The sequence below is a fragment of the Cylas formicarius genome, unplaced genomic scaffold, assembly GCF_029955315.1.
Source record: "Cylas formicarius isolate icCylForm1 unplaced genomic scaffold, icCylForm1.1 PGA_scaffold_6__28_contigs__length_40554024, whole genome shotgun sequence".
NCBI classification, from domain to species: Eukaryota; Metazoa; Arthropoda; class Insecta; order Coleoptera; family Brentidae; genus Cylas; species Cylas formicarius.
In genome coordinates, this window is record NW_026844347.1 from 21,925,138 (window position 1) to 21,937,619 (window position 12,482).

General features: G+C 34.8%; 1 protein-coding gene across 2 annotated transcripts in view; it reads right to left on the reverse strand.

The window, feature by feature from the left end:
* Positions 1-12,482, reverse strand: part of LOC132702933 (RNA-binding protein Musashi homolog Rbp6) — an 838,217-nt gene that overhangs the window by 33,444 nt on the left and 792,291 nt on the right. For both annotated transcript variants that reach the window (XM_060671809.1, XM_060671808.1), the window contains 3 exons: positions 9,336-9,420; positions 4,007-4,039; positions 104-187 (listed from right to left, as the gene is read on the reverse strand). In XM_060671809.1, coding sequence (XP_060527792.1) covers positions 104-187; positions 4,007-4,039; positions 9,336-9,420 — 202 coding nt within the window. The remainder of the gene's footprint in view (positions 1-103; positions 188-4,006; positions 4,040-9,335; positions 9,421-12,482) is intronic.

The following is a 12,482-nucleotide window of genomic DNA, read 5'->3' on the forward strand; positions in this document are numbered from 1 at the left end:
GCCAACGGATGGGGGTGATGGTGATCGATGGCGGGGAGGGACAGCAGGGGTGGCAGGGGTGTGTGGTGATGGTGGTGGTGATGCAAACTGGCCAAAGCATTACCTGTTGGGTAGGGCAGTCCGAAACTAGGGTAGCCCGAGTAACCGCGACCCGCAGCGTATGCCGCATATGCGGCCGCTGGAAAACCTGAAACGAAAAAAAAAACGAACAAATTAGTAAATAGCTTTTACAACAATGAAAAAGTCATATATTATGTGGAAACTAACACAGTAAATAAAAATTGTGGATAGGAGTGCAATGTTTTTTTCAGAAAAAGAAGTTGATTGTCACTGTTCGGGATTTCAAAAAAAAACTTTTTGTTTGCTGTTATCCTGAGGAGCAAAGATTTTCTTTAGGATGATAAGCATCTAGATAATATTTCTTTGCGACCCTTTAACTTACGTAAATTTTTCAAAACTGTAAACCGGGTAAGTAAAGACGGCAATATTACTCAGTAATATTGGGATGGCTGGGTCCCACACCCTTATCATGTGAGTACTTTTTTTTAGGATCAAGCTGATTTTTACTCAATTGTAATAAATATTAATAAAATTAGAGTTTCTAATTGTAAAAACTATTAAGTACACGTCACACATAAGCAAAAACTTGCTTTTTTTCTCATTTAGAAATGGAGCAATTAGCGAAAAGCCTATGATTGAAAACTGAGAATTATAATTTTTTTCAATCAATTTACATAATGAAAAACCCAATATATCAAACATTTGCACCCTATATAATTCATGAACTGGCTGTTTTCCTAGGTCTATGAGAAATCGATCTTTTTACGAGAGGTAGGTTGCTAGTCTCACCTTTCAACCCTATTCGTTTTATCCGGGCTCGGGACCGGCAGAGGCAGATAATAGGCTACCCAAATAATATCAACACCAGTAAGCTATAAGGCAGCTCAAAAACAGAAAATGTTTAGGCACCGATAACGTACCAAATGAGTTACTAAAATATGGGGAGAGGGGACGGAATTAGTAGAAGAAATCACTTGTACCAAATCATAAGCATAGATCCCTTCTAAGTTGAAAACGAGCAGAACCATTCCGGTATTCAAGAAAGGGCCAAGAAAGGATCCTAATAACCCTAGAGGACTAACCCTATTGTGCTCTCCATTGAAGCTATTTACAAAGACCTTAACGCAAAAGATATTTATCTGCTTTGTGGATTTGACAAAGCCCTTCGATAGACTAAATCTGCAAGACGTGATTCACATTCGACTTTAAACTAACATTGACTCCAAATATAATCAAAAAACTAAGTCACAGCTTAAGCCCACCGTCTTTAACGTCATAATGGATAAGATAATGAATAATGTGAAATTAATGAATGGCGGGTGACCAATGGGAAATAGCTCTCTGAAGATTCTCCGGGCGATGTAGTTCTTGCAGCGGAGAATGAAGATGACTTGCAATGAGTACTACATGAACTCGAGGAATCTGCAAAGAGATATGACATGATCATCTCCACTGAAAAGACACAAGCTATGGTGATTAGCAAAGAACCCATCCGGTGCAAGTTTGTTGTAAACGAGAAGATCATTGAACCAGTCATGACATTCAATTAATTAGGGGCCAGCATATCCAGCTCCAGAGATGTGAGATGTGCCGCGGACACAAGAGCCGACAACTCAAAAACAAAAAGAATACTCTGAACCGCGGCAATGAGAATACTGAGGAATATAAGAATAGTCACTCTAAGAGATTAGATGCGCTGCGAATCAATTAGAACAGAGCTAGATAGATTGGGATAGATTGGGTGAAGGCTACGCTATTGGAGATACCATGTGGACAGGATGAGGCCAATAAGATTAGCAAAATAGCCAACGACACAAAATACCAGCACAAGGTGACCACCAGGCAGATCCCTACAACCATGGACCACCAGGCAGATCCCTACAACGATAGCTGGATGTCGCTCTCACAAGAGGCACTAATAGCTAGATTAAACAGAGCACAGCCCTAGTCAAAGAAGAAGATAATTCATTAAATTCATTTGACTAAATAAATCAAACATTTGCATAACCCCTTCCAACAAAGTTTTAAGTTTTTAAAAATATTGATTCCACTAATATTTTAGTATGATTTTGTAAAGCCAAAGCCAAGCTATTTGATCTCAACGTACTAAATAGTTGAACTGAGGTGGCTTTTACTTGATGAAAATCCATTTATCAAAATAAATAAGAACTAAAAGTTCAGATTTTCACGAAAATATATATTATGACATGACAATTGTTTCGACAACACCGTGTCTTTATCAAATGTGATGATACATTTGATAAAGACTGAACTTTTAGTTCTTATTTATTTTGTACTAAATAGTCCTTGTTTCATTATAAAGAGAAATAGATATTTCGAACCCGAAAGGTAACATTGTTTTCGTTTAAATTGAAAGCGTAAGTAGGTTGCGAAAAAATGGCACATTTAACCAAATTTAAAATTATCACAATTAAATTAAAATGTTTTTAAGGAACAACATTTTATTTCGCCATCATCAATTTCGATTCCTTTCGTCAAATCTCCGGTTACAATAATTATTTTTTAATGAATTAAGGAAAGTTTTAAAAAGCTACGCTGCTTTTATCATGTTTTTGCCATCAGGACGAAACTTTAATAAACATGGCGGGAGAAAAGTTGTTCCTCCATCGTTTAGTATGAAAGGATCATTATTATTGGAGAAACCGATTTTTCAAAGTTTTTAATTTAAAATTTGCATCCCAGTTAAAGGTTGCCGCTGGAAATGTTCCTTAATAACGGCATGTATTTTTTTAAATCAACCAGACAAATAATTTGAACCGGGTCCATAAGCATTGACATTGAATTCGAAACCCTATATTCAAGTTAAATACTGCATCGATTTAAAAAGTTCACCATTTCTAGGCTGTTTTTCAATATTAAATTATTTTCATGTATAAGTTAAGTCTCAAAGTAAAGTTGAATTGATAGGTGGAACTTACGTATGTGCAGTTTTTAGTTTGCAAAACACTTGCAATTGACGATGACGATGTAAACCAGTCACTTTTACAAATTTGAATATCGTTGCTATGTTAAAAGATAGATATATAACTTAAAAAAACAACCACTTTTAGGACTGAGGTGGGAGTACTACAGATCTTTAGATCCAACCAATTTTGATTATTTATTTATAATCTTAATTAAACTAGTGTTTAATACACACTCCTCAGTAAAGGTGAAAGGTAATTTCAAGATGTTTTTTGTTTATACTGAACAAATACTTTTACTTAATTTAATGCTTTGAAATATAAGTTCTCCTCCTAATAAAGATATAGAGAAACTTTCTTTTCACACAACTTTGATATTTACAATTAATTAAATATCCTATCTTTTTCCTGAAACTGTCTTGCCCAACTGGGTAGTGACTTGGTATTTTATGTTAGTCTAAAATACCTCTTAGTTGGGGAAATATGTCTTGTGAAAAACGGATAAAAAATTACTCTCGTAGCTTTGAACACTTCGGCAATATTTAATTCTAAGAATTTGCATTTTCGCTTAAAACCATCTAACCACAGAAACGAAAACCTCGTGGGACTCCTAGGGAAAAAGGTTAAATTGTGTGAAAAAATTTAAAACGGCTGCCCTGTGTGACAGTGTTTAGACTTCATACTAGAAACGAACTTTATTTACACACAAAAAACATATCCCCGATCAATATCGATATATCAAGCCGTTTACCACATTCGTCTTAGAATATTCCACTGCACACCTTATCAATATAAGAAAAGGATAAAAATGAAAAACAAATAATTATTTGGCCTAAATATTTTTGAGTGGTTAATCTTGGAAACGCCTCGTCTACTAGAAAAAGTTAAAAAAAAAAATTCTGTTTTATACTATTATACTTTTATATTGTTTGTATATATTTATAGTATTTGAGAATTGACTTTGAATTGAATTGAATTTCGATCGTTTTTTTTTCCTACAAAACAAAGTACAAAGTACTCACCGTCTGGAAGAGCCCCCAGAGACCACATAAAATCTAAAAAGAGAATAAAATTCGTCTATTAGTAATCGTAGAAATGCGGCGGCATCGCGGCAACAACAACCAGATTACGAGAATGAAAAGAAAATCTATGTAAGTGAGCTAATTTCGAATTGTAATAATATGGCATTCATGAAATTTCAACTACGCGTCTAACATCTACACAAAGAGAGAAAATGTCGTTTTCAAAGAAAAACGCGTCAAGTCAAACAAACGAGCTGAATCGGTTAGCTATCACTTTGCTTCTTCGTTCCGTTATTCTGTTTAATTTATCAGCGTCTGCAACATTCGACTAAATCTACTGCCACGCACACTACATGTATGTTAAACAATTAAGTAACGACTGAAGATGATTGGCTGTTGGACTACATCTAAAATTGAAATCTATTCTAAACGTACGGTTCTTCGTTCACTATGAGGACGAAGAACCTATATTAAAACAAAACCCTTAAATGTAATTTACGTTAATACGAACTACTGATACAGACTATAAATTATAATTAGTGAACATTATTTATATAGCTCAAAAACATTGAACACTTTAAGCTAGCAAGTTAATATTTTAAAACAATGAAATGCTTACGTTACCTGTTACCGTTTCTCAACTATTTTACCTACAACATTATTTCTAATCTATGCGAAGAGTACAGGTTTATGTTCATTAGCTAGTTAGTCGAGTACACTATATTAATTTAAAGTTAAGGTAACTTAAGTACTTTAATTGTCTTATTGTATTTTCGGTTTCGCGAATTGCTCGCAAATAAATTCCACTTTGTTTCTCGAATATTTAATTCAATTCGTTGTTGGAGGCAGTCATTTGGTCTACCTAATTTAACAGTAAACCGACTTCAACTAATTTATTGAAGCAATGGTGGCAGACAAATTCAATAAGACAACACATAAAATCTACAATTTCATTATCAGTAAGACTCTGTTAAATCGAATTCAGTTTTTTTAAGTTAGCTTAGTTGTCCGTTGTAGGTCACCACGGATAATTACTTTTATACTATCGGTACGGATAATTATTGATGCTAATTCCAGTAAAATTCAATGAGCTTGACGGATTAAATAAAAAGAGATTCAAGAGATAAAAACCGCAGGATCAACGTGTTAACAAATTTTAATATTTAACTTCCTTCTTATTTTTAGCCTGATTTTGATGATTTTTTTTTAAATATTATTTCAATTTCCTACAAAGGCTCATTATGTAACATTCAAAAGAAACGAGATAACAAAAAGAATAAAAAAATGTGCAGGCAACGAAACGAACTTTGTATTTTATAGCAGAAGTTGGAAAATAATTTTGTTTTTCACGCATCTGAACGATTTCCTTCCTCATGTCAGGAAAATTGTCAAAATCGGGGTGAAATTTAAAAAGTTATTTAAGATTACAATTGGTAAGAATTCTGTCACTGTTCCTCCTGCATCTGCATATAGATTTTTCGAACTGACACTGCAGCAGACTGATTTAATCTAACAGAATCGCTAAAAAATTGCTGACATTTACAACTAAACTGGTCTAAGGAACACTATACAAAAGATTAGGTCGCACCTTTCAAGGGCTATGGCATTACATATATCAGGCCGGGTCGAACTCCCCAGAAGGACCAGGGCACGTACGCGCCGTGACCTGAAAATTTACGACTACTGCCCCGACTTTTTAAAAAATGTAATTGTTTTCTATACAAAACAATCCAAACTAAACCTAACTGATCGTATAACAAACGTAGCATTTGAAAATGCGAGCAAGATGGTGCTTAGATTTTTTTAATTCCCGCTCGCATTTTTACACAGTAAAGCTGATTTATAGACACGACTGAAATTTCATGAACGCAAGCTGCGTTGTACCAAGTTGTGGTGCGGTTTCGTTATCTTTTAATTTTCAAAACCACGTGACCGGCCAAGACGCCATCAGAAAGTCAGGGCTAACTACAAAGCTACCTTTTTGTAAAACTTTTTTGGGAAAATTGGATAGACGCTTTGCGGCCACTGAGTTGCAAGTTGAAAGGATCCTCTGAGCTATGAAATGTATTCAATATTGTGCACATAGATGCCTAAAAGAGTTTAACAAATTTTGTCAAAATATCAGTCGAAAAGAAATTGTTCGACCACAAAATGCTGATGCTTGTTTATCGGATAACTTAACGGACTTAATCAAAATTATAATCTCGGTTTACTTAATTGTGTTTTATTATCCAGTTCGGTCCTAAATAAACTAATTACGATCCATCAATCATCTATTCCGGCGCGATAAACTTCGCTAATTTGTTTTAAATTAAACTTTCTAGAACCGCTCCTTAAGATCGCTTGAAAAACTCACAACTTCGCCGACTCAATCCTTTTTTTTTTTCGCTGCTGTTATGGAAGACTCGACAAACAAAAACAACGCCACTTCCAACTCGTGCCTCGCGAAAGCGCTTCTCCGGCAACTTTTTTATCGTATTAAAATACTTCCTCCTACTAATTGACTAAAGTTCTGTTTCTGACTACTTACTACGTATAATTATAATCCCGCTAACAAATCGTTCCGCGCGAATTGATATGTTTACGAACAAAACACAACCCTCAACAATTAATCCAACCTCGTGGCATGTTTCGGACAGTTCATAATAACTCGACACCGTTTGTAAACAATTCCGAATTTAAGCAACGGCAATAAGACACAAAATGATTTGCCAAACTTTCCCTTTTGTTCGGTAATCACTTGTAGATAGTGAGAAACGTCGCGCGAAATTCAACAAACAAGACAGTATAAGGCTACAATTCTACACGCTACGATTAGCTATGCAGTCTTGGTTTTGTACTGTGCTAAACATAATTTATAGGCCTTTGAATCACAGTGGTTGGATGTGCTAACGTATATGAAACGTCTATTTACTATGTTACTATATTTACTATTTACTACGATGTGCAAGCTAAATTCTAACACCGCCTCGAGCATAAAAGACAACTGTGAACAACAACTGATAAACACATAAATGCCAAATTGTCATTGTCACGAAATATTAAATTCAAAGTCAAACTTTCAATGAACCAGCACTTTTTAGGGCATATATTAAAACAAGTTACAACGAACTGGATAGCAACAAAATTGCGAGATTGCGAAAAAACATAAATATGAAAAGAACGTAATTAAAATAATTGGATATCTCGTTTGAACATTCTTGGTGGGGGCCTTCTTTTTGTGCCTAATCGAATAATAAAATTATTCTTTTTAAACTACCGCCTCGTCGACGCTATCAAGTATTCATAAAATAAGAAATGAGATTTTTCCCAAATAGAATTTAAATATTATGAAAACTTCAAAAGGCAAAATTTAATTTGATTACGCGAAGAAAAAGGAGATATCGATCTCCCAACGAAATCATCTCTGGTCGCTTTCGCAAATTTATTTTATGAGTTAAATTAAAGTGCGATTTATAATTCCTATATTTTAAAGTTATTGGATATAGCCTTGTTTATTGGATTATTACTCTTACTTACTATTACTACGTGTTTCAGCAAAAATTTTGGGAGTTTTTCATATATCTAATTTGACTGTAGGTATAGTCGTACCGCTGATCTATCGAACTTAACGTAAATCCTCTAATATTCATAATTGATAATGTGAGAGAGATGTAAAGTTCGGATACATTTGCGGAGTTCAAATAATAACTAGACCCACGTAAAACGACCTGGATATTTACTAAATAATGATTGCAATAGACAGCTATTTCCCGGATAATTTTTGTTTTTGAAGTTTAGTTAGTCGTTTCTATCGTTTGGGACAAGAAGTTATTTATTAAGTATGCACGCTACCTATGAGATGTTTCGACTGTGGCAAGATGAACCCATCACTGAACCCAGTCGTGTCGGTCCCTACCTTAATTTGTCATGCTACCCATAATGAATGATAGGTCCTTACTATGAGGCTATTATTCAAAGTTTTTCCTCCCAAGTTAGTTAGGAGGTGTAGATTGTACTTTTAACTTCATATTACAATTTGGAATTCGGAAACCTTCCAAGAACTGCTATTTTATGACTCGTCTATCAGTCAAACGCTGTCAGAGTGAAAATATTAAATAAACCCATTTCTTTTCCTTTACATTAAACGGTCCTCTAACTTCGAGGGAATGAGTTGTTTGACAAAAGAATATTCAAAACATATTTAGATGAACATTTGACTGTAATTTTCTGTTGTGTGTGTTCTGTGTGCTGTGAGTGTAACACCTATAATCCGAACACACTCCCAGTATTCCGGACACTAATTTTTAAAAGTCATAATCGTGTCATGTCGGTTGCTAGTAAAGTTAGTATTGAAAATTCTGCCGTCTCAGATATATTTAATAATCGACACAAGGGACTATGCAGCTGAGGATCGCAATTTAGAAAAAGGAAAGCCCCAAGGTTAAGCTCGTATCCTGCAATGGAAGTTAATTTTTGTAAAGAATTACTTTTGGATTAAATAATAAACATTTTATGAATTTTCTGGGTTTTCTTTGTGTCATAAAATTACTATTCGGTACTAGATGTGTCCAAAAACTGCTACGCTTAACTGCAATTTATTGACCTCTTTTCTGAAGTAGTTTCTAGAGCACAGTTTTTCAGATTGTGCCGACTTATTTTCATTCTCTAACGAAGACTTTCAGAAAAAAAAGTTAAAAAGAGAAAAAGTCGGTAAACACTAAACTAGGCATTTAGACGGTTATCTACCAGTTCACTTAAAAAAACAACTATAAGTTGCATGCAGAATTTTTAAGTATGCCATTGCAAGCCCGACTTAATACATAATTTAGATCAGCTAAGGTAACTAGATTCCAATTTTGCCACAAAAGCTGATACCAAGCAGAAATATCAACGGTTATAATTTGGAATGTCTATTGCATCCGGGTTTCCGAATCGTACAAAAAGGTAGCTTAGAGCCCCAACCCCGCGGGTGTAGTGTAAATCGCGGATATATCCAATCCCTGAACGCCCAGCAAATCGCTCATGCTGTAGGTAAGCGTAGGTGGTCCGCGAGCAGTAAGAGGCCTTAAACTTGGCGCCGTGGCAAATAGTCTTTTGCAGCCGGTCACGTCGTATAACGCATGCGTGGTGGCGTAATGCAGCGGGGTTGTGGCCGGTGCCACGGCGATAGCGGCAAGCGGCACGGTAGCCGATGGTCCATGGTGGACGGCCGCTGCCGCAGCGGTCGGCAGCGTGGCAACGCCGTGCGGCAACGAGTACGGTGCGTAGCGGAGAGCGGAAGCGGCAGATGTTGCTGCCGCGGCCGCTGCGGCTGCCGCAGCGGTCGGGTTCAAGACGAGCAACTCACCGTATGCGCCGCGACCCGCTGCGCGGGTCTTGGCCAAGTTGGCGGGGAGCATCACTTCTTTCGGCTGCGCTTTCTTGCACTCCACCTGAAACGGAATATTTATGTGATATTAATCATGCCAAAGAATAAACTCAAACTTCATCTTCAAAGTTAATTTTCTAGCGCAGTTCTGATTCGATTTGGATATCTATGTTTTCAAATTGTACTTTAAAACTTCAGAAACCAAAACATTTTCATTTAAACTGAAGTTATAGTCATATACAGACCGCGTAAAGAAAAACCACTTTTACACTCAATCATCATAGTCATCTTGGTTCATATTCACGTCTTTATATCTGTCATTAAATTAAATACGGAACTTAATATGAAACGAGTAAGTTTTCCCGATGAAAAGACAAGTTTTATAATGCCCGACCACATTATGCAGGAATAGTACAAAATTATTTAAATGACACTTTGAATTGGCCTCCACGCAGTCCATATCTTAACCCATTTAGGGGTAGGCAGAGTGAGATCATCAACCCCCACCTACCTCCTTGGATGATGTAGAAATATGGACTAAACGTAAATTAAACATCTAGTTGGCAGTATGAGTCAGTCTATCAATCGGGAAAGAAACACCCGTTTTTTGTAATATATTATAATTGTTACGTTTGATAACAAATTCAACATTTCATTAAATAAGTGACATAAAAACGTCAATTAGGAAACAAAATTATGTGAATATATGCCATGCATTGAATTAGACGGACAGCTAATAATAATGAAAATTTCAACAGAATGTGACAAATAAACATGAAACTGTTTATATTCATACACTCTGTAAATGCCTAAAACATAAATTTAAATATAAATGTATTTTATAATATGGCTTCGGACGATTTAAGCTTCCATTTAACGAAATAAATATCAAAACGAACAGTTCTGGAGATTATTAACTTTGGAATTGAATCAAATGTAGTGGGGCGTTAATTAACATGGCGATATCAATGGCCCAATTGTTAAATCAAGAAGGTCTGTCTATAAATTTTATAATAAGTTTATGAACAAAAAATTGTCTATATCAAATCTATATCACATTACACTATAAAGTTTTGTGGCGTCATCGGTATAATATGCGGTATACATATTGTTCCAATATATATATTAAAAGCTTTATTTTAAAAAGAAAGACGTTTCCCAACTAACGCTATTTATTGAAAATATTCAAAATATTGTCATTTTATATTTCTATAACAAATAACCACTACTTAGTACAAGTACAGCACTCAAATTTAAAATACGTAGAGTTTCTAAATTTTTTACTCTTAGGACTAGGGGACTGTCATAGAGCGACTTATTAAAAATATTAAGTTTCCCTCACTGTTACATCATAAAAGGTGCCTTTCGTTTTAATTTTTGCATAAGTCATTAGTTGTTGTTGCTGTGCCTACTGAATTTTCATGTTCCTTCAAGAACTGCAAGTGAGCAGTAACCAGTAACCCCAATGGTCTTCTCTATCAGTTAGTTTAATTCTACGGTGTGTATTATGTGCTTTTACTATTATTTGGCTGGAGAAAATATAGTTGAGTTATAGTTTGTAAATGTTAGTAGAAAAATTTTCTTCCAAGTATTGTAACATCTCTCTGTTTCATCGTAAACATAAAAATTTTAATATAAAAGTTGACTATACATACCAAACTAGACAAGTATCAAATTAGAAGGTTCCCTATAAGGACGGCTAACCATATATTTCCTACGAGTTGGTCTCCAAATTAATATCACTGTCTGCCAATTGTCATATGAAAATTCTCTGACTACTCATAAAACATCTTCCAAACAATTTAAGTTAGTTATTTTCATAAATTATGAGACCTTTGTCGATTTAATATAACTCTCTATGCTCTACTGTGTATCAGATATTCCGCTGTGTCATGATCGTTTTACATTTAATTTCTTTTATCGTCTTTTTTCTTAGTACTTGTAGGAGAATTTGTGTTCGGTTTCAAAAATTTAAGATTAAATTTAATAACTAAGATCCTTGTACATAGACATTTTTTATATCTAGTGTAAGTATGTATAGAATGTGTATAGAAATGTATACATAAAATAAGTAAATATTAAATAAGTTTTTGATCCCATACTTAAAATTTCAAAAGGATACAGAGAGCCTCGCGCGATGAATGATGTGTGATATATAAATGTTAATTTGTATGAGCAACTCCCTGATCATTACTACTTGGCGATCGAGCTAAATGACAGGTTCAAAATAAACCATCTATAAGTTTATTACTCTGTTACTCGTTGTGCTTCAACTATTCATATTGTTGCCAATTTTCCATTTACTTAGCAACTAAACCATTGTTTACTCACGGAACACAATTCCATGGCCGCTATATAAATCACAATACCTCTCACGTGGCACTTACACGCACCTTGGTCACGTGTACTAAGCTGCAGTGTTTTCGCCATTTAGAGACCTATTAAACAGTCTTTATTTAGCAGGTTTACTTTACAGTGTGGGCCAAACAAAATGGAGTTGAATACCTTAACTGGGCTCTAATTTGGATCCAAATATCTGAATAGCTGATGATTTATATTTTAAAAATCCATTATACAGAGTAGACCGAAAAGTTTTATTTATTATTTTTTTAATAGGACATATTGTATTTAAAAGATTAAATGACATCGTCATTATAAACATTGTACGATTAAAGTTTACAGATATATGCGATTGAATTTTGTACCTACAATATACACATTTTTGGATGCTTGAGCAGCCCTACCACCACCCTACCACAATTTTTTTTAAGATTAAAAATTTAACATCCTAATAATTTGATCCACTGCTACATCTTTTCGGCTTCCAGAATCGAGATTGTAAACTGAAGGACTGGGACTCCCCGATTGTGTGTTAAAATAGTAATCTGTTAAAACTTCTATTTGTTTGCAATATTTTCTCCAGAACACAAACACTAAGCAGTGACATTGTTTTAATAGCCCAAATCCATCTGTTGTCGCGTTATTGAAAAGATCATATGCTTAGACTTGGTCTCGTTCATCATCAGCTCGTTTACACTTGACACTCAATAACAAATAATTCTATAGAACTAGGAATTATTTCTGGGTTCTATACAGATTGTGAAAAATATGTTTTTTTACTCCCTT